Here is a 23,420-nt window from a genome sequence, read left to right as displayed (position 1 = left end):
AAGATATATATTAAACCATTTGTTACTTACTTGACAATTCGTCTCCAAGTCGGCGTAGTAACCACCTTTCAGACCGCGACAGCTGAACGAAGTGGCTGGAATTGTCGTGAGAGCTGGAAAATCCACTCCTGGTTGTCCTGTCACGCCTAAATTACAAGATCATGTTTCATTGTACGACTTGATCGTTTCCTTTTAAAAATCCACTGACGTTTTAATTTCCAACAGCGAAATTTCTACTTTATTTATTTTATCTTTTTCCTTCATAATTCGTAAATACGACGAAAAATTTAAAAAAGTGTGCAGAGATTCCATTAAGTCATGCAAGTTAATTCTTTTACATGCATTTAAAGCTTCTTGTAGTTGCTCGAAAAATATTTTATTTCGTGTCATACAAAACGATTCTACCGCCTATAGTATATTATCACAATCATTTATTCTTGTTCTTATAAAACATTTTCTTTTTTAATTAATTCATAATCTTGAAACTTTTCCTTTAATTTTGCTACAAATTTTCCAAACAACCTAATATACATACATGTTATTACAAGACTCTATTACAAGACATGAAAGTCAGTATTAATTGATAATCTGATCTTCTTTTCTTTTTCCATCGATCGAGATCGATTTCTTGGTGATCCACAGCATTAGTTGTCACATCGGTCAGTTACAAAGGATATTAACTAGATGCATGCGCTTTATTCTATTGGGATAGAGGAAGCTGAAAGAGAAAGCGGCTGGTGTACTTATGCAGTATTATTAATAATACCCGCTCCTTTGAGCCATTCCTTGAGAAGATCCACATTGCCGAAGAAGACTGGGAAAGAAAGGCGAAGAAAGTATTTTAGAGACAGAACGGAAGAGGGTTAAGAAGTGTTAGTTTCGGTGTTAATAAGAGTATGGCTTAGAAACCTTGATAAATTTGGTACTCGCCATTCTTCTCAGATGCCAGCCTTTTCACTATTTTTTTCAACGATTCCTCGTTCTCTATGGATGCTTCTATACTGGATAAATCCAACTCTGACGAAAGTTCTGGCAGATTTGCTTTTTTGTTACTAGTTTCTGACTAGAAATGAAAGCAATTCTTAATGAAATTATATAAAATATTAACGCGCGTTAAGTATATAATAATTAGACTGAGGATTTTTATGCATTTATTGTTTATGGGAAATTTGAATGTACATAATAATACGCTGCATAAGATTGTAACACTATAAATATTATAATTACGTTAGTGTACTTGCATACGAATCAATTAATTATCTATATTAATTAAAACAACACAATATTCATAAAAATTACGTGGAATATCCAAAGTAAAATTCTCGATATAATACTTAATAGATGAAACAGATCTCTTAAATTATCTTATTATTAAACAAAAGTTGATTAACTAAAAATCTTGATTTTCAAAGACTCGAAAGTTTTTTAGTTTCGAGAACTTCCGAGTATAGCATCTCTAGCTATTATTTAAAAAATATGCATTTGCATAAATATCCGTAGTCTAATAACAATTCTTGTATGACAAGTAGTCTTGGAATATTTGAAAATACTTTGCTATTTTTCTTAACATATTTTTATGACTTGTTTCGTAGTAATAGCAGTGTGAATAAAAGACATTGAATGTATATATGTATTGTTATTCTACACAGTAGAAGCTAGGAACGTTAATGAGCGATCATAGTCACCTCTGTTTCGCAATTGCTGACCATGAAAGTGACCATTGAACCTGAAAAACCGAATACATTCAGAAACGAAATTTATTATCAATTCCTCGAAAAATGATACTTCATTTTTTGTGTCTTAACATTCAATAACGCTAACGTAACATCCTCATAATAAAAATTATACATATATATACGTGTGTAGATTAAAACATATCGAGAGAGATCGAGAGATACTCTAATCATACTTACATAAAAATATGATTACTTCGAGATATGCCATTCTCGATAAATTCTTGTGCATGATTCTGTAACAAGATATAAGCAAATTCTTTGATACTTGTATATCTCTTTTTGTTATCTCAGATCAATTGAATTTCTCCGTAATTAGAAAAATATCAAGTATTATAATGAGTAATAAGTTCAGTCGCAATTTCTTAAGAAAACACGTCAAGTGTTATTAATTTCATATGAAATCTATCTATATAGTTAATTACTATTTTGTTTATCCCATTTCTTTATAAATTTATCTTGTTTTGTCTTTCATCAAACAATTCACACGTAGATATTTCTACATTCTTAATTTATTATATCATTCTTTGCAATGTATACAGTGGTGAAAAGTGGTGAAATTCTATTTTTCGCTAAAGCGAACTTATTACTCAATTCATATACAATACACATATACAATATACGGATGCCATATACACATATAAGAAATAATATTGTTGTTATCTATAAAATCAAAATAAATAAACAGATTATACTATAAATATTCTGTTATTTCTAAATATATTCAAAAACGATATAGAAAAATGAAAATATAATAAAAGCTCAAATTTTCAAGAGAAAAAAATAAGCCACTGCCGAAACCCGGGATCGAACCAGGGACATTTAGATCTTCAGTCTAACGCTCTCCCAACTGAGCTATTTCGGCGCTGAAAGAACATCTCTCTATATTTAATGATATGCTATTATTTTACAATTCGATCAATACTTTCTATTAAAAGTGTCTAAGTAAAAGTTACTTTAGAATCTAAACTAATAATTTAGGTTCTAATTAAATTTCATAAGATACGGTTCTAACAATAACGGTTTTCATGAAACGATGCTTTAAGCAAAGAGATGACATTTAATCGCTTATATTTCATACTATACATAAGTCTTATACATTCTCGTGAACTATTAACGAGAATAAATAAAATACCAAGGACTTTGCTTAATCGTGATATTAATCTCGTATGATTTATGTAGAAACATATTTTATAATTGCTCATGGAGTTATTATTATCGTAATAAAATCTTCGATGGTAATAATTTTTGTTACTATTTTATTGTTATTCTTTTATTAGGTCTATAACTAATAGAAAATTTAAGTATCTTTGCATTCTTATTGCAAACAAATTTACGAGAAAATACGATTGAAACAGGTAATAATATATACATATCAATATAAGGTAATAATAAAATATATGAGAAGAAAACAGATAAAAACGAAGAATAAGATAAGAATATCAAAATTCTATGACGTAGTCGCTAAAAATATGAACATAGTACGTAACATAAAAATCTATTTATATCAGATACAATTTTCTTATTTATTATTATCTCGCCGGGAATAAAGTGTTCGAATACTCGCCATAGAAAATTTATCTGATATACAAAGCTTTTCGATTAATACTGCAATGATACGTGATTCATCATGATATTAAGTATAGTGTTCTTTCTAATATTCCATTTCCTTATCTATACTCATAAAAACATGGATTTCCATGAATATCCACAATCTGCTTGTCAAGCATAAACTACTTCCTACAGACAGCATATATTACGTACATTCTATGTATTTTCCAGAAAACTAAAAAAGCAGTTATCGTTTCCTCAATAAATTCCTACCCGATAAGATCAATCAAATATTTTCCTCCAACTAAAAAAAAAAAAAAAACAAGAAACAAAAAAAACAGAAAATAAGCAGCAAATAAATTATCATTACTCCTCGATAATGTTTCATGATCCTTACACGCTCATCTCACTTACACGCAAATCAATGATAAACGGCCAATTCGAATTTACTGGAAGAAAACGGCTCGTTCGATCGCGATGATACGATCGGCGAAGGACTCGTGCGCGAACGTAGCTCGTGATTACCCGTGAAAGCGATTATCCTAATCAAATCCCTGGCCGTGGTAATGGGGTTTCCATTACGCCGCAATCTGCGACGAGTAGAAACACCACGTCACGATATCGGCCGTGGCTCAGTGACATTCAATCGAACATGAAACATGCCAGCCTCGTTGTCGGAAGAAACAGATAACCCCAACGTGCTCGTTTTACTCCTCTCTTCATCTTCCTCTTCGTCTTTGTCGTCGTGGCAGGTGACGCAACCCCGAAGACGGTAGAGAATATCTTGTTCATTCTCACGGTTCACCGATTCACCGGACTTTCAAAATGATTACGGTAGTCATTAAGTTGCTGGTTGGCATTTGATGCGACGCGCAATTTATGGTTAATCCTTTGGGCAAACCGCGATGAGTATTATAACGAAGTACTTTCACTCTCTCTCGGTTTGCGACGTGCGGACTCCTCTCTCGTTCGATATGAATCCGGCTCGTTGTCGTTTCACCCCGTCGATAACCGGATTCGTAGCTTATTGCTTCCTTTCCGTTAATTGATATTGGCTGTTTAACGATCGCCACGAATTCTACGACCGTGTCCAACGATCATTTTAACGGAATTTCGTTCCTCTTCCATTATGGCGTACGATAAGCTATCTTCTTTTGTTAAAACGTTTTTAATTCCTTCTTTATCTAAAAGTTTCTTAATTCCTTCATCTTTCAAGACTACAGTAATTAATAATAAGAGATATCGTGGATTACGGTTGACTATGCAAATTCAGATTTTTGTGATCATAAGGAAGTGGAATCTAAACAGAAGATTAGATATTGCTTTATTTTAAACTTGCAATCTGTGCATTTTTGCATATTTAAATTACGCATAAGTACTTAAACATCCACAGTCTACTTATATAACGATATAACGAACTATATATAGCGATTATTCGTAACGCGTTAGGAGTTGTATATTGTTTTGATTTCAATTACCACGATGTTCAATAACGAATACGATATAGCGTTAACAAATAGTAACTCGAATTTATTTTTGCTTTTCTTTCTTTCTTCTCGTTGGAAGTAGGAAGTTGAAAAATCAATTTACACTTCGTAATGTACGTGCACTAACACCGTTGCGTCCCTTCAATCATTTTCAATCCAATTACGTTTTTCTATCATTAGAACAAAAATGTTTGAAATTGAGATTGACGAAGGAATCGTCGTTGGTACGATTTTTCGTTTCAATTTTATGTCGATGTTTTATTCAAGTTATTGATTATTAAATCAAGTTCAATTGAATTAATTTTAATCGCTGCAAGTATAAGTACGATGTAATTCATTTCTACCAAAAATGATACGGCAAGTAAAAAGATAAGGAGTCATTAAACAAAAATATTATCGTTTCCAAAAAATTAAGCATTTCGCGTGCCGAATTAACTTAATTTTCCCGGTTAGTAGAATAAAATTATCGTTGAAGTAAAGGTAAAATTGGAACAGAGAAATTTTAGGACCGCAGCAGAATTAACAAAGTATCAATAGAAACTTTTGACTAACTCTGTTGAGCACGATCATCGCACATCGGTGTATTATTAAAATTGTACGTGTTCTAACGAAACGAGAAGGATAGCTATTGCAAACATAACTCTATTAAAAAGTTCCCTGCATTATGGGACGAGTCCACGGTCTCGTAACGATTATCCCTCGTCCTAGATAATTCCTAATTATTATAATTCTCGTCGAAACTTCGACTTGATTGACTTGACTTCGTCTAATAAAGGAGTGTTTCGAATTTTCAGCGATCGATCCCTATAGCATCGCCGTAGCAGAAGGGAAGCCTACTGCAGGGCACGGGCGGATAGTGATGTTGAAACAATAGCCGGCAGATAGCGAAATAAAACTTGGTGTCTTAACGAGCGCGTACTCGCATACGTACCGCCTTCCTCTTTTGTAATGCTAATTCAAAGGAGGCAATTATTTCAGGAGTAACTGGTAACCTTCTAGTTTCTCGAACGACAGTAAGTATCGTCTTTAGTAACCGAAGAATAAGTGCGAAAATGACCGTGTTATTATGTGCAACATTTAATGAAAAATGAGAAAATTCGATGAATAAATGAATATATATATACTCTATTTAGAAATTGTCTTTAAAAATGATGTAACTTCACTTTCAACAATTCCTAATATTTATCTAATATTCTATATTTTTAATATTACTGAATGTAATTTTCAAGTTTAATTAAACATTTCTAATAATTAAACTCCGGGTGTTAATGGAGATTCAAGTTTCTATGAAAATAGTATGGTAAATAAAGAAATGGAACACAAATAACATTAAAAATAACACTAAATCAAATTAAATGAGACACATGGAAGCTAAATTTGTTTCACCCGCTAAATATTACAACAAACATTCCATTTTCGATGTTTTATATATCTTTGCATGTTATATTACATTCTGCGGATCTTATCAAATGTAAATGTCTCGTAAATGTATAAAAATCCGCAATCTAATAATAATCGTGAATCGGTGACTCTTATTAAATACTCGCACGAATATAAATATGAATACTTTCATAAAATCCCTCTTTAAACGTGATATTAATTTTCAATAATTTACCATTTTTATCACTCCTTTTTAATGTTAAATATATTAAACCCTTGCTTTAAATACGTGAAGATAAGCGGAGCGGGAATGGTTTTTGCCAATTAAAGAGACAAGATAACATTGGTAATACGTGTACGGTAATAAGTATTATTATCGGAATTATAATCGTGATTAAACAATCGCAGAAGGGAGCTGCGGTTCTTTTCATTAAGTCACACGTTCGTTTCCGGTTATTTTGTTCACCTTTGCACAGTCGAAATCTAACAAGGCGATACGGGAGAGCATCGCGTTAAGGTAACAATCGAATGAACGAATCGAGTTGTCAGATATTATCAGAAACACTGGCTGCGCGTTACGAGAAACAGATTACTTTTCCCAATGAAGTTGAATCGGGAAAGTAAAAATCGTAAGGCTGCTTTGGAATGCAAGACCGGTTGATTAAACGAAAATCTTTATTCGTCGACTTTTATGTAGAGCAAGGTACAAAGTCGATAATAGAAAAACCTAAATTACGCAAAACCTGAAAGAAGAAATTGATCTTCTTACATTTTTTTCGTATCCTTTACTTGTCTCCTATCTCCGGCACAAAGTTTGCTTTACAATCATTAATCTTACGCTAAACTGTTACGTTATAACTAATAGTCTTTCGGCATGCCGGCTGGATAGTTCTACTCTATTATCTTATCAAGATGTTGAAATCATTTAATGGCTGTCTTGCGAGAAACTTGGACAGACGATTACAGGTTTCAATTGACTTTTTGATCGTTAGCTTAATGATTAAGTTAAAACGATTCGTGATAGCTCTCGGATATACTATTGAAACTGGAGAATTTTTGGAGAAGAGATCTCTTGCCTTTCTTTTATCTTTATATGATGGCTTATAGTCAAATCAAAGTTATCACTCAGTTATCATCGTTAGAGACTCGAAGATCATAGGTCAAATTTGACAATTTAATGTGAAAAATTTGGTTCGTTTTAAAAATTTCAACGGCTAAAATGTTTATTGAAATTGTACAAGTTCGCCTTTTACAAAGGAGAAACCAATATTAAAGTATGATCCAACAGCAGAAAATTTGTCGCGGTATATAGGATGAGATATTTGTTTTAGTTGTTTCTTTATTATTTTTACATTAAATTGCACGTATGTACGCGACGGTAAGCAAGTATGTATTATTATTGATTTTTTCGGTGTCATAAAAATATATATCACGTTCGGAGATTTATTGTTGCTTGTTTTAGTTATCTCGTTATTACCTTTAATAAATTACGTATATAGTAATGTTGGAAAAGTATGCATTGTTTGATTTTCTCAGTATCAGAAAAATGTCTTCCACGTTCATTGTTCAAACAACTTGTAAAATTGAAACAGGCAACGAGATCTTTCTCTTTTGCCATTCGTTCAGCTTCGTTGAGGCGAATAATAGCGAAGTTAATTACATGAATCAGCCGTAACATTTTTCGAAGTATTTTGTTACAGTGTAAAAGAAGAAATTTTCCCTTCCATTTAGAAGGTAAAAGTAATCGTTAACTTTGTTCCTCTAATCGTGTATTTCTTTGTGTTGATTTAGTCGTTTAGTTCATAAACTTTTTTCTCTGATGAAACCATTCCAAATTTTTAAGAATGAAGATTTCATCTTTTTGTTCTCTTTTTTTCTTTTTTAAGGAATTTGATATCTTATTATTAGACATTAACAAAGAAACCGACGTGTTTTTTGAAATTTTTCCCATGTGTGCGTGCCACCTTACGTAAAGCATTGTATTCATTATGGGAGAGTTCTTGTAACTGCTTGTTTCTTTCGTGACTGAGTTTTGGTGCTATAATCCCTTCGTACCGAGGTATTTGACTTCGTGTCTTTTTCTTCTTTTGTTTCATCCCGATAATACGTGTTTCCTCCGATTACGTGAGATTTCGCGAATATAAATAGAAGGAGAATATTCGCGAAAGATCTAAAGTACAGAAGCAGAGGTGAGATAATCAGCGAAATTTTCCGCCTTAAATCTTGGCTTCATTTTCTGCAAATTAATATTTCACTCTGCGTCAATCTTCATTCAGTTTCCATGACAGATTCATGGAAGATTCCGTAGAGAACAGAAATCGAAGATTTATATATAGAAAATAATCTTCTTAAGGTGCAGCAGTAATAAATTTGGGAAACTGTAAAAGTAAATGTTATACTGTCGTAAATACTAAGGCATCTATCAGTTACGTAACGAAAAATTCGGATAGAATTGACTTTATGTAGTATTACATCGTATATTATAAATAAAACATATGTGTACGTACAATGCGAGTGAAACAACGGATTTATAACAAAAAGATTGGAAAATAAAATCAGCGAAAAAACGTTCGATTTATATTAAACATCAGCAGAATCGTGTTGTACAATTCAACTAACACAGATAGCAAATTTTACGAGTATCAAATTGCCCGTATTAATCGATATTTACAAGTAAATTTTACAAATTATAAATTATCTGAACAGCCTGTTTAACAAAAAATTAAAAATTATAAAAAGGAAATCTGTAATCTATAGTTTGTAATTTATCAATTAATCATTATTATCCAAGAAAATCCAAGTGTTTCAGTACCTGTGACCGGCGATGTGATATTTTACAACTTTTTCGCTTCTACCGTTACGTCCTTTTACTAAAAAGAAACATATGGAACAAAATTCTGTCAAATAAAAAAGAAAGGAAAGGTACAAAAAAAGACATTTACTGTTCGATTCATCCTAGTCGTGTGATACACAAACATCATGAGAACGCGAGGACGCGCGTGTTTTCGGTTCAGGAAATGCTGAACGCTCGAGATCGTTATAGAGCGGCGCCTTATGAAACATCCTGTTCACGAATATATGTCCGACACATACGAGAAGGCACGGGACTTTCGGTTGTACTCTCGGTGACGGGGAGACAAGCTCGTCGTGTCGGAGAGAAGCGGAAGTGCAAGCCTCCTACCGTCGTTGGTAACGGCGTTTATCGTGTCGCTGTTGACCCTAAGCCACGGAAAATCCGCCCGCATTTAAGATCCCAACTGCAGAAGAAAGGTCATTTCAGGCCACTCACCGACGCCTTTGCCGGCGAGGAAGATCGTCAGATACCTTCAGAACGAATCTGATTACCGTCCCCGTGGCAAAAGATCTTAGAAAGCGGCGATCCGACCACGGCAACCAATATTGAGTCACGTTGAGACGAGCTGCGAATCTTCCGCACCGAATCGACACGATCCTCCTTGAGTTAGTAATGCGTTTTCATTGCAATCCAACGCGACGTTTAACTAACAATTGTCGTTTCAGTCAGTCGGCAATATTCACTAGAGGAATTGTGGCGCTCTATAATTTTCAACGAAATTGTCGCTCGAAACGGAGAATGTCGAAATACTAAACGCTATGATTATCAGCGGGAGAAACGATACCTATTTCGTCAATAATAAATAGGTGGAAATAACTGGAAGATCTCTCGATTTCAAATTGCTTCTTCGCGGATGTCTAACGTCACAATCGAGGGGATTTTTTTTCAAGCTATCGCTTTCGAAAAAGCGTTAATAATACGCGTTAATAAGCTACTAAATATCGAAAATACGTCGACTAAATGGGGAAATATAAATCGAATCGTGCGTAAATTGATGAAGTCCAACGATGAAAGAAGGGAAATGGAGCTTAAGCGCTTCTCTGAATTGGTTTAATAATAGAATTGCCAAACCTGTCGAAATGACGAGCTGCAGATCCTTTCTCTTTTTTATTATTAAACGTATGAAAGTACTTTCGATAAAATTGACGTTGATTTTTATTGGAATGGAAACATAATTATGGAGGCTGTGGAGAGAAGTGGACGATATTTATAAAGTTCTAGACATCAAGACAATGAAGAAAGTTCATGTACAAAAACGTCGTTCCCAACTTTTATATCCCGAGGCTGTCGTTCGGACGAAAAAACTTTCAACAGTTTTAACATTTTAATAAGAACTTCAACAATTTCTTCATATTCCCTTCAAACACGAATCTGCAAACGATAAAGAAATACCATTAAGTCGGAAGCAAAACAAAAGAATATAGCAGAGTCAATTATAAACTTTATGCATTTATGAGAAATTTAAAAATGCAAAAATGCATAGAATGCGCGTAATACGCAGAAACATATAAAATATCAAAAGTTCGAAACTCGTTATAACATTTACAGAGTGAAACAGAATTTCCGTGTAGATAGTATTCATTAAAGTATGAGTTTGTATAAATATCCACCGTCTAATTATAATTACCTGATACGTATAGTAATTTAGATACGCGTTAAAGATCGGCAGTTCTAGTGCAAATGCGCTGAGTTACCGAGAGCATTGCGTATCACTGGCAGAGACGGAAGCGCGACGGATGACTTATACGATTTATTGAGCAGACGTTGATCCGGAAGACGAGCCCACTTTCGCCAGCAGAGTAGCGTGCACGGTATACACGTTAGGCTACCTACGACCTCACAGGACACTAGGCCCGCTTCACACATGCGATTGCGATTCCTCGCGGCCTCTCTTTCAGACACCTAAGAAACAGTGATTGTCCTCCGCGTTTTCTCGCGTGATACGAACGTGACGAAGGAGGGTGGCCGCGCTGGTAGTGCAACTATGACATAAGTGAAATTACGAACACACGTGCTACCGGTATACACACGCAGACACTTTCTGCGCCGGCTCTGTCGCGATCCTATCGCGCGCGCTACCGCGATTATCCATTACGAACGTAATCATAAAATAATGAGGATGATTTTCTAGGATACTTATGAAATATTATATTCAGTAAAAAAGAAACTGGTATATCCACAGGGAAATAGGAGAAGAACGAACAGCTCTTATCTCGTAATTTACGTCCTTTCTTCTTTTTTTAAGCAAATCATGACATTGTTCGAGTTACGGCCGTTAAAAATATACAGTGATTATTCATTGTTTTTGAAATGCGTAATGCATCATTCTGAGTTTAATACGGAAGATAGGCAAGAAAGGTGAAAACATCTCCGTATCGATTTAAAGATTGTTAAGAGGAAAGGGATGTAAAAGGGGGATGCAAATACTCTCGATGGTTTCTATCTCGTCTACGAAAACTAGATATCCTATTTTCCCAACGAACGTGATGCTTTCTACGTAATATACGGTAACAATCCAGTTAATTTCTCAGGAACGTAAAATGTTACGTCTTCGAATGCTAATTCATCTCTATCTGCGCCTGAGTATAGTAATGCCTCTTACGTTATTAATCTGTAACCACGGCTTTCTCCGTGAAATTGTTGCTATGTAATAATAGAACAGGAGGAGGAAAAAAATAGAAGAGAGGAAAATGGATTTAGTTTTGCCCGTGGAAACCGGAACTCGGAAGCGAATCTATTCGGCGGATTTATAGGTTCTGACGTGCATGACGTTACCGAGCAACAGCTTGGTAGAAGTGTGTTCCTTCCATCGTGAGATACAACGCAATGTCGACCATGGGAACCCCTTTTCTTTATGTTTAATTAATCACAGTCATAATTATGCTGTTCGACGGAGCTATATTGTTTTAAGTCGCTTAGTATTTAAGCCGCTGTTTACGTCATACTTGTAGTGTCACGAAAATGGGTCAATATTGAGAAAAAAATGTTGAATTTGAAAAAAACATATATATACATATTCCATTTAAAAAAATAAAAAATATGTAAAAATAAAATGAATCAATGTTAATGGCAAATAATAAATTTTCGAAATATATAACATACGTATAATTACAGAATATTATATTCTATCTGTAAAGTAGGACGCAATGTCACGAAAATTAATTATTGGGAAAAAGATTATATTTTAAGAGTATATAATATATAATTTTATACCGTTACATTTGACTTAGGAAATAAATACTTATCAACGAAGAATTATGTAATTTTCTACCGCGTAAAATACTAACTTACCTGTAGAAAAAATCAAGATTAAGATATTTAGATCGCTATAAAGATAAAAAGCAGTCATTATTCCGGTAATTACATGTTTAGTAAACTACTTTAAATTTAAACGTGGAAATTTATGAGAGAGAATAAAGTTCGGTATAATCAGAGGAGATTATGGCGCATACAAGACCATAACGTCAAGCTCGATATTCGCATACTATGCATTGGGAGCACAAGATACCTTTGCCATCCTTCAGTAGTTTTAACAAAGTTTCTTTCGATCTTCCTGCGCGGAACAACGAAGTTTTCATTCCCGCCATGCCGTAGAAGAATATCAATGAAAACGGAAAACAAAAGAGGTCTCGGTGAATTGGATCAACGATAAAAGAGGAACAAGGGGTGGTTTCAAAACTTTTTTACTCGATTTCTCTTTTTTTATGCTATCAATATCGTATATTCTTATAATTTTAGCGGTACATCTTTTTGTTAATCGCCTTTCACACATTCAACCTCCTTCGTGTCGATTATACGTTCTCGGACTCCAAAAAATAAGGGTTCTTTTTTTGTGCGTTTCACAATCGAGGAACATACCGCACTACTTTTCCCACCGCTACGTATTTTTGTCAGTTTTACGATTCTTATAATATACATAACATCTCCATGATATATATACACACATAATATTCATTTACTGCTCTCGTAAAATGAAAGTTAAATCGGACAAGGGTCTATGGAGCGGATCGATTAAAAGATACGATCGATGAGAACAGTAACCAATGTTAAAATATTCTACGAGGTGATAAACCAGTCATAGATGCGACAAATAAAAACTCGATACAGAGTAGACACTATACTTCAATAAAACAATCTCGATATTGTCTATACAAATACATCTGCTGTACATACATAAATTACAGAACAATCTATTTGTATCAGGTATGATCAGTAATAGTTTTACTACGATTGTACTTATCATTTATTATCACCATCTAAATCATATCACTTCTTACTTCCTAATTCAGAAGCGTAAACGTAAACAGTACGTAAAACATTAACGAGTTACCTTATCCTACCTATATATAGCTAAAGAACATTTCTAAGAAATGACGAAACAGAAAAAGATACCGCTAGTCTCATTCATCAACATCGCACGTTTTCTACGGTTTCTCAAGAAATAGTGTGAAAGCACAATCTCCCACGTTTATTGCAACGCGTGGCGAATCACAACAAATAGAATCAATGCCGAACGATTTATCGTCAATCAAGATTATACATACGTACGTACGTGCGTAACATCCAATATCTCTCTTCTGTCACCCTTGCGAATCACTTTGCTCGTATTCCTACGGAAACGGCTCGAGGATACGATAAACGGCACACATCACCCGGTGACACGGGACAAAACGTTTGATACTTTCGCTCCCGCTTTTAGAATCGTATCACTGATCGAAATATGAAAAATAGAAAATAAAAAATACGGCGATGTCCCGCCAACAACGAAGAACAGAGTCGTACGAGCAACAATAGTACCACCGGTACTCCAGAGCAATCGGTGTACATCAAACAAGTTGGATGACGCGCGGACCAGGACCAAGTTGAAGGGTGCGCGTCGCGAACGAAACGTAGGACGATACTGAGGAGCCGTCCGCCAGGCATGCAAACCTCATACCGCGCAAGGATCTCGCGAATCCTCGCTTCTTTGTCCATCGACTGTCACAGCTCGCTATCTCTATTCCACTCTTTCCATTCACGTTTCCAGCTGTTATCCCATCTCGCTTACGCTCGCCCCGCTCACTTCCTCGCTTTCTCGCTTCCTCACTTCCTCGTTCGAGTTTGCGATCCTCCCTCTGATGTTAACCTCTCGCGCTCTCTTCGTCTCCTAGCTCCCTTGCATAGACGACCCCATACGTATATATGTGTCAGTATGTGTACGTGTATGTGTACTAGGTGTATCGGACAAGCTAGCCGGCGAGCGCACGCGCTATACGCGCTGCTTACCTTTTACCATCCTTACCAGAAGAGAACAACCTCACACCCACTCTCACCTTCTCTCTAGATCCCCCTCCGGCTTCCTCTTTCTATCTCCTTCTGCTCGCATTTCCTGTAACCCTCGCGCGCTCCTTGGTCATCTTCTTCCTATGTGACCCGATGTTATCTGTAATGCTTTCTCTTTTCTTCGTTTCTCAGATACATCTACACCTTGCACAAATTCTAACTCTCACGTTTGCGTGTAAGTAGATATGTAGTACTTGTAGATGTATGGTATCACATCAAGCATATGCGTATAACGTGTATGGTTGTGTAGCTTCTGTTGAGTTGCTCCTACATCTTCGCGTAATCATCGTCTTCCCCCTTTTTAATTCGCTCTCCTCTTTTTTACGCTTCACTCTCGCTCTTCTCTCGCTTCGCTCTTTATTACGACTCGTGTCGCAACGCGCCGCTCTAAAGCGTTTTCCTTCGCGTCTCGACCTTCTCTTATCCTGAAAAAATCCTCTACTTCATCCCCAAGGATTTATACCTGTTTTAATGTAGCCCGTTTTAATTACCCTCCGGTTTCTCATTTTCTGTGTTTTTTTTAATCACGCCGTCCCGCGAGATTTTAACGTAACGCAGATTACCCAAGTTTTCTTCTTTCTCCCCCTTTTGTTACCCGTATAGCTGCTTATATCGCTGTGTTTTTATCGAGATCCTCTAGAAATTTTTCCCGTGAAATCGAGAAACTTCGATCGAGATTACATCTCTCGTTAAACAGACTTTTCGTTAACTCCGAAGAAAGTGAATAGGATGCACGACGGTACGGTTACGCAACAGATGGAAATTTCTCAAGTGACATCGGAAAGAAACAACAACTACAGGCAATGAATTTCTAAATGTATAAACGAACAAATATTTTACATTTCTCGCATCCTTCCCTTAGCGAATAAAACAGAACTCGAGCGGGCGAAGTTAAAAGAGGTTTCTTCCTCCTCTTTAATATTCATTCTGCTTGACGAACATCTTCTTTTTTTTTGTCCTTCTCTTTGCACGAATCTTTCATCTTGAATAAATCGTTGTTAGGTATTCCCAAAGTATGAAGAAACTAGGGAGATTGCGCGTGTTCCTTACGAAATGCAGCATAATATTTATGCATTTGACTGGAACATTCTCAAAAAGAAAAAAGAAAGAGAAAAAAATTAAATATTATAGCTAGCACCGGACAAATATCTGTGTTCTTTAAAAAAAAAAAAAAAAAAAAAAAAGAAGAAGAACTCGCACACTAAAGACAATCGACGCGCGCGCGCACTGAATATTTTCACACGTTTTATGAAATCACGGTCGCATGTAAAGTATACGAAAGGAAAGTGAGATACATCTTTAAATAACTCCGATACATCGTTTTTTTTTCCTTCTATGTATGTGTGCGCCTGTATCTGTCGACAGGAATGTGTGAGTGAACGAGTGTGTAAGTGAATATGCAACAGTGTATGCGTGTGTATACGTGTACATCTTTCATACGTTTATGAGAACGTAATTCCATCCATTTATAATTTATACAAGAGAAACTGTGTACAAACGAATAATTTTATTCATGTCCTTGTTATAAACTCTGTATTGTGGGAACGAAATTTGTACAGAGATTTCGTAAGATGTACCGAGCTCGGCGGGTAAAGGATTTTTACAGCCGAAAATTATTCTTAATAGCCTCGTACGTACGCTTGGAATCTTTTTAAAAGATTTACGACCAACGACGCGTATATGCGCCTAATAGAGACATTCGAATTTATTTCATTTACGCGTTTAATAAATAGAAAAATTAATAAACTAGCGTCATACGAAGATACTGAGAATATTTCTGCTTTTATTTTTGATTCGGAAATCGCTCGTTCCACCTGATAAGATACATCTTACGAAACACTGTGGATCAATAAGATCATTGATATTACTATTGTTCAACATTCATGATTGCGCGACTGGCCTGAATCATTGGAAATTTTCTCTCAAATGAAACGATCACGTTCATAGAAACACATAGAAAATAAATTGCCTCCTGTGTTTCTTTGATTTGCGATCAATTAACGACAGTCGTGATATCTGAAGAAATCTCAACGTGGATATGATGGTCGCGTGAACTTCGAATAATACTACTTTGCATATAGGTATTGTCGAAACGATAACGGTTCATCAGTTGATTTCCCTTCGTAACTCCTCAAATACCTGTCCCGGAGCAAATCAACAAGTTCACAATAAGAACCACTTCCAGACTTATTCCTGTTTTAGCTGCTTGTCTCGAATAAATTCGTTCAAAATGCTTTCATCCAAGGCGTAACATCATCGGTATATTGACGATGCACGCAATTACGTCAGGCAAGGCAGTGATTATAGCATATACTGTTGAGTCATCTCACGTCAAGTCGATCAATTGTTTCAAGAAATTTTTAACAATATTCTTGTATATATTTATTAAAAGTTGCTTAGACTGTATTTTAAAAATTACGAAAATCGTGGTAAATATCAATAAAATATCGTTAAAATCTTCCTTGTTCCTGTAAAAGGCGAGTTCGTATTCTCAGTATATAATCATTTTTATCCAATAAAGTAATCATGTTTAAAAAATAATAATAAAGGATATCTTCGATGGAAATTTGGCAATTGGATGATTTAACGTGAAATAACCCTTCCATATCTTTCCCTACCTAAAAGTATTTCTTTTATTAACATATTACATGGTCTAGCTCCCTGTTGCATAAACATTTATTATTCACGTCCACTGTTAATAACAGTATCGTTCTTTCTTACGAATAGCACGTTACAACGATACTAATTTTATCTAATGACTTTTAGTGTAATTCGGAAAGATCGCGGATAATAAACTACAGAATCTACAGAGTCTACCTTAAATAGTTCAAATAATCCCGTTCTTTTCTTCGATTGATTCATTTTGACTATAGTACAATGTTACAAGCATGATTCGTGGTTGGTTGTGGTGATGTATCGCTATGGATCCATAGATCCGTCCGATGGCGAGATCTAACAATGTAAATAATGATATCTTATGGTACGCGATGTGTAATCAATCGATGAACAAGTAGTTCGAGCACTAACGTTTCTTTTCGTTGATTCAGAAACGTTGCTTAATGGAATCCCGCGTTGCGTAGTTCCAAAGATACTACCCCAAGTTTTATTCGTGTAACACGGCTTTCAGACTTTCTTAAACGTTAATAATGCTTACTTTTTTTTGTACCCGCCGTTAAATCAACGTGGCTTTGTCTGAAATCATATTCACGAGTTCTGAATTGCGTTCACGTATAAAAAGGATCATATAGAAGAACAATATCGATTCATCGGATACTCAAGGAAGTTAATCGTGCAACAAGTTTCAAAAGAACATTCTCGTTACCAAAAACCTCCCATAATTTACAAACAACATTAATAACTTTTATTTAAGAACCAATTAACGTAACATAAGAAAACAGGAAGAATAGGACGTGTTCGTTAAAAAATTATGAAATGAAAACGATTCGAGATAAGGGAAGAATAATTTAAGGTATTTTAATTTAATTTAATTTAATAATTTAGAGGTATTTAATTAACATGAGATGCTATAGAATGTTATAGAATAATTGAACTTGTACAAGATATATAAAATTTTAATAAAATGTAAAATATCGTATATATCGTAATGATATAAAAGTATAATAAAAAAAAGTAAAAGTATAGTAAGAGAAATAATGGCCTTTTATTCAGTAGCGTCATTCAATCATAATTATTTATAAAGTTCCTCCTAAATAGAAAATATAACAACGTGTTTGCAACTTGTGCAAATAAGTAGCTTTCTTGAGCACCCGATGAGACTTCTAAAGTCATTGACAAAGAGAAAAGAATATATCAGGAGACAAGAACATAGAAACACTTAAGATGCTGGCACTTGAAATGAAGTTGAAGTTGTTCATCCGTATTAATCGGATGAGAAAGGCAGAGGAGCTTTATTACTAACCTCTTCATCGGAGGCTTGAGTAAAAGCTCCTATTGCCTGTTGGACTTGCGGAGCGGTAGGTCCACTAGTAGGATGCGCCGCAGCTTGTTTACCAAGTTTTACGGCGTCCTGCGTTGCTTGAGATTCAGTCCTTCTAATATAAGCAGCCTCCTTTTTAGGTGGTACTACCGGCTTATTTGGCGGCACTGGAGGAGGAACACCGCGAGATACTGGTGGCTTTTTTGAGGGCAGCATACCGGATGCTTGAATCGCCGAACCAGAGCCAACATGAAAACCAAGCTTTCCTGTAGCTTGTGTCGACGGTATAAGTTTTACCGTGCCTCCAGGATTTACAGGAGCAGGTACAACCACACGTTTGTCTACAGCCTGAGGAATGAATACACAGGAGATCCGATTTAACGTTCCGGTTATCCCTTTGAAGCACCCCCACTAGAAGGGCACATATAGACGATCGCTGCATTTAAGATAATGATTAAGAACAGAAAGAAAAAAAATGGGGCAGTCGAAATTATACCAAATCACCAGTCTAAAGCAAAGAAATAAATCAATTGCCAGAGAAATAGTAATTGAAGATGTTTGAGGAAGAGATCAGCTTGTTACCTAAGCAATTTCATGATAGATATGTTTATTAATTTTTAACTACAACCAGAACTGCGTTGATTCCTAGTAACTTAATATATCATTTCGTAAAGTGATAAAAGAGATTATTATAAGGTAATACGAATTTTATTTGCTTGCGAACATAATTAAAAAGAATTGTAACGTTCTACTATAGAAACTGTATGTAGATCTACTTTTCTTTGTTAGAATAGTTACATTACACAACTTGAAAAAATAACAGGTGAATAACCAAACCATGGTAAAGTTAGCAATAGCAAATACAGGGTTGCAATTAGGAGGGCAAGCAGGGAAAATTTGTAAATAAGGCTCAAAAGTGAGTTGCATACAAGTTTTAATTAAGGAAATAATCAATGTACATACTAAGTAGTAATCTTATGTACAAAATAAGAATAGCATAATACATAAGTTAGACTTAAAATTTGATGGTGTAGTAACTTATATAAAATAATACAATGTGATATAATTCAATGTGAATTAAAGTTTACAAACATGTGTGTGTGTATGTGTGTGTAATCAGAAATAAAAAGATAAACTTTTTGTCATCTATATGATAAAAGAATATTTAATTACAACTATAACAGTGTAACTATAACATGATATAAATTTATCATAATAATTTAAAAAATTGTAATAATAAAATGTTTATGAAGTTTCGTTGTAATAATTAAGAAATACCTATTGAATTGAAAAAACATGCAACGCATCTGCAAGATGTGTGCATGCAACATTAATATTCATATGTATACTTATAACTTACTGTGCATGTATGAACACCTTTATTTTCTGCTTTGCAATAATATTTTGTGTATTTTACATCTTACATTTGTTTTTTGTATAAAAATATAGAAAATATCTATTGTTCATATTGTTATTCTAAATATATACATCGATTGTTTTTCTAGCTTAGCAATTATATTGATTGTTTTTCATGTCATTATAGTAAGTACGATCAGTAACGTACGTACGTGTTAGAAGAAGAAATAAACCAATTTTACCCCAAAGCAGTTTCTGTTTGTTACACTGATTCATTAGAATGAATACAAAAAATCAAAAAATACGCAATAACTGTGCGTTCTATAACAAGATGATAAGACATATTTATATTTATCATTTTCATGCAATAATCATACAATAAAATTATTCTATATAACATTCAACCTGAACAAAATATAAGACTAGAAAATCCTATTTGATTATGATACACATATAAAATAATATCATATAATATTATTAAACCTAATAGATTAATTCAATCATATTTTGATTATTTTTAAAAGCACTTTTGTTATCATTAATAATTATAATGATAATAATAATAACAATATTTAACACTTAAATTTTTGATTGTACGGTCACTTTTATAGGTATGATTTATATATTCATAAATTAATTTATGTATTTTGGTGTTCTATTCATTTCTTAGCAAAATAAAATTTAACATAAATTATGGATACAAAATTATCATACTTGTATGCTTATATTATGAAGCAATATGTTAAATTAATGTATTTTTTTTAAATCTCATACAAAGATCAATAATTTATTTTTATTAATAAATTTTACTTTTAAAATAATTTCTTTTAAAATTACATACAAGCAATATACTGTTCAAATGTTTCCATTCTAATAACATATTATTATGTTGCTTTTGTATATTCTGTAAATTCTCATACAAATTAGATGCATAAAACATAGTGGTGTTTTAAAAATCAATATAATTGATTGAAATGAAACATATGAAAGATTTTAATATTATGAAAGCTATATTATGAAAAATGATTTTTTACAAGTATATGCATAAGTATGTACTGTATAATATTTTCAAATTAAAGTAGAATGTGAAGAAAAATGGGGATAATTTACCTGATTTTCAGAAGACGCCGCAGTTTCTCCACTAGATGTAATATTGGACGTGTACGTGACGCCACGTAATGCCTGCCCAGGAGTTACTGACCTAGCAATCCCAGTAGCTACAAAGAAATTAGTATAAGTGTTATTTCACTACTTTAAAATACCTATATTCAAAATATTGAAATACAATTAAAAATATAATGTATAATATTATTCCCAAAGTATCGGCACAAATTGTTTAGTTTTATGTAATCTTTAGAATAAAATCTTAAATATAAATTATTTATTGTATTAACCCTGTATCAGTCTGAACCAGCATTAATTATAAATTATCGCATCAACATCAAATAAGTAGAAATAACAAATTCATATCAATATCAGGTGCATTACACTTATGAGCAAAAGCTATAATTACCATTCCTTTTTCAATTAACAGTCAAAATGTAATTTATTAATTCATCCACTATCATGCAATATAAAAATTCTCTTAGAGAAAATATATCCAAAATATTTTAATCGTTTATATCCTATTTCAACTTTAGGATAACTGCTGTTCTTACTTGGACCGCTGACAGGAACACTAGATACCGTGGCAGTGGGCTGAACAACTTTACTACTAACCATTGGAGTCCCAGTACCCAGTACTGTACCTTTAACTGCACATAAGATATAATTATAAAAATATTCAATTTCTTTTAGCAATTATCAGTATTCAACATCATAATAGATATTGAGAATATTATTTGCTTGCTATTAATGCTTACTAAAATAAGTTCTATTTATGTATGTAACTATAATAATTTAATTATTGTGCACAACATACTTGTTTGTGGTGCACTAGCAGGCTTAACTGTAGGCATAGCAACTAAATTAACTGGTTTGGCTGGGGGAGGTGGTGGAGTTGCACCCACACCTCTTGGAGAACCTCGTGTTTGAGACTCTTTCCATACATCCATTTCAGTTCTAAGTTTATCTAATTCTAATTCGAGATCTTTAGCCCTCTTTTCTTCTTTTGCTAAGGCTTGTTTATATTGCTGTCTTTCCATGTCAAATTGCGCAAGTTGTTTCTCCAATTCTGCTTCCATTTGTAATGACTTTTTACTTTCTTCTTCGAGTCCTTCAGCCATAGAATCTATCCGAACTTTTTCTTCACTTAATATCTGTGCCAAATCTTCTGATCTTTTCCTTTCTTCTATATACTTCATAATTATCTTTTTGCGTTCAGCAAGTAGAAGAAGTACTATTTGCTTCTGTCGAGTTTTTTCTTCCTCTAAAGTTTCATTTGCTTTCTTTAATTCTAATTCCAGTCTTTTTTTTTCTTGTTTCTCTAATTCTAATTCTTTTTTCAATCGTGTCCTTTCTTTTTCCAAACCATATGTAATATCATCACCCTGGGCAGTATCATGTTCGTGTTTTCGTTTTTCTTCTTCTAATTCCTTGATAACCTGAAGTAAACTAAGTATGAATATACAATTTACAACATTCATTACTATTTAAGTAACCAAATATGATATACATACTGCTCTGTGCCTGAGCTCTGCTTCTTTAAGAACTTTGGCCATTTTAAATTGCATACATCTTTGTTGTGTCACAAGTGCTTCTAAAGTAGCAACTTGTTTATTTATTTGATTTGGTTCATGTTCACTGACACTACCTACTAATACAATATCACGTGCAAGTGCAGCATGTGGATCTGATGTCCCACTCAGATATCGAGTACTTAATAGATGTTTCAATTTTTCTGACTATAAAGTACACAAAAAACCTATTTATGTCTCAAATATTCAATATCATATCGTTATTACAACGGTTAATGTTAATTATAAAAATGCTTCCATTAATGAAAAATAAATTACCTTTAATACTGCTATTACAATATCTCTTGCCTGCAATTCTCCTTCAAGATGCCCTAATAGTTTCAATAAATCAGTTTTGCTTAATTCCATTTTTGGATTACGCTACAAAAGAAATGTAAAAAATTATTATCAATGAACATATAATCTGTATGAAAGATTATTTTCTTCAAACAGAAGTATTTCCAAATATATATAACTATATGTATACATACTTTTAATGTATTGGAGGAATTCTTATCAATTGCCTCTATATTGTTAGATTGTTGTAGAGTCTGTTGATGCTGTTGCTGCATCGGTGACGGCGACGGCGATGGTGACGACGATGGAGACGAATGTTGTTGATAGGATTGTGAGGATGGTGTAGAAGTAAGAGACTGCATCTTCGTAGTGCAGACCGAGATGGTCGTCGACGATCCGGATGATCCATTCGCCGGTGAAACACTCGAACTTACATTCATAGCATTTTGACTCTGTGATGCCATTTTTGAAAAAAAAAAAACGAAATATCGGGGGGAAATTCACCCCTGAAGAAGACGTATAATTTCGGGGAAAAGTACTTAAAAAGTACTCGTGGAAGGTATTCCGCGGTTAAACCGATTCAACCTTCGGTATTAATACTTTCATTTGAACAAAGAAGACTTCGGCCCGGAGAGCCAACTTCGGGGCACGCCACATCGCTTCAGGATTTCTCTTTTCCTTTTCGAACTCGTTTAGATTATGCCGAAGGAATTAATCCGGCATTTAACTTTATCCTCGATTATTGACAAATGAAGCACAAAGCGTAATTCACAGATAGGAACCTATCTCGTGAAAAGTGCTACGAAATCCATTCATTATCGATTATTT

The 23,420-nt window shown here is 34.0% G+C and overlaps 2 protein-coding genes, 2 long non-coding RNA genes and 1 other non-coding gene across 8 annotated transcripts in view; 1 reads left to right on the top strand and 4 right to left on the bottom strand.

Annotated features, from left to right (window-relative positions):
- The window catches only part of LOC126919846 (mucin-3A-like), a 23,030-nt gene extending 7,670 nt beyond the window's left edge, over window positions 1–15,360 (bottom strand). The window contains exons 1-6 of one of the 3 annotated variants that reach the window (XM_050729466.1): window positions 13,558–15,360; window positions 1,914–1,969; window positions 1,686–1,726; window positions 910–1,063; window positions 767–814; window positions 31–146 (exon numbers count right to left, since the gene is read on the bottom strand). In XM_050729466.1, the coding sequence (XP_050585423.1) occupies window positions 31–146; window positions 767–814; window positions 910–1,063; window positions 1,686–1,726; window positions 1,914–1,969; window positions 13,558–13,568 (426 nt within the window). In that variant the 5' untranslated portion in view covers window positions 13,569–15,360. The remainder of the gene's footprint in view (window positions 1–30; window positions 147–766; window positions 815–909; window positions 1,064–1,685; window positions 1,727–1,913; window positions 1,970–13,557) is intronic. The other 2 variants (XM_050729467.1, XM_050729468.1) reach the window with 2 other exon arrangements.
- LOC126919911 (uncharacterized) overlaps window positions 1–19,413 on the top strand; it is a 23,320-nt gene extending 3,907 nt beyond the window's left edge. Inside the window, exon 2 of the long non-coding RNA XR_007711820.1 lies at window positions 18,405–19,413. This is a non-coding gene — a long non-coding RNA (uncharacterized LOC126919911). The remainder of the gene's footprint in view (window positions 1–18,404) is intronic.
- Window positions 2,526–2,598, bottom strand: Trnaf-gaa (transfer RNA phenylalanine (anticodon GAA)). The gene has a single exon. It is a non-coding gene; the product is annotated as a tRNA-Phe (tRNA).
- Window positions 10,143–11,516, bottom strand: LOC126919912 (uncharacterized). Its single transcript, XR_007711821.1, has 2 exons — window positions 10,633–11,516; window positions 10,143–10,376 (listed from the first exon to the last, which is right to left on the bottom strand). It is a non-coding gene; the product is annotated as an uncharacterized LOC126919912 (long non-coding RNA).
- Window positions 15,493–23,420, bottom strand: LOC126919860 (CTTNBP2 N-terminal-like protein). 2 transcript variants are annotated; one of them, XM_050729504.1, is made up of 8 exons: window positions 22,787–23,420; window positions 22,575–22,676; window positions 22,239–22,463; window positions 21,542–22,163; window positions 21,279–21,374; window positions 20,731–20,837; window positions 18,247–18,612; window positions 15,493–17,519 (listed from the first exon to the last, which is right to left on the bottom strand). In XM_050729504.1, exons 1-8 carry the CDS (start codon window positions 23,054–23,056, stop codon window positions 17,505–17,507), a joined length of 1,803 nt encoding a protein of 600 aa, XP_050585461.1. In that variant the 5' UTR covers window positions 23,057–23,420; the 3' UTR covers window positions 15,493–17,504. The 2 variants fall into 2 exon arrangements, with proteins under 2 accessions (XP_050585461.1, XP_050585460.1); XM_050729503.1 differs by having other exon boundaries at window positions 15,493–18,612.

The sequence above is a fragment of the Bombus affinis genome, chromosome 8 (assembly GCF_024516045.1).
Source record: "Bombus affinis isolate iyBomAffi1 chromosome 8, iyBomAffi1.2, whole genome shotgun sequence".
In the NCBI taxonomy this organism is placed as follows: domain Eukaryota; kingdom Metazoa; phylum Arthropoda; class Insecta; order Hymenoptera; family Apidae; genus Bombus; species Bombus affinis.
The sequence above is the reverse complement of the archived record's forward strand: the minus strand, read 5'-3'. Positions and strand labels throughout refer to the sequence as shown.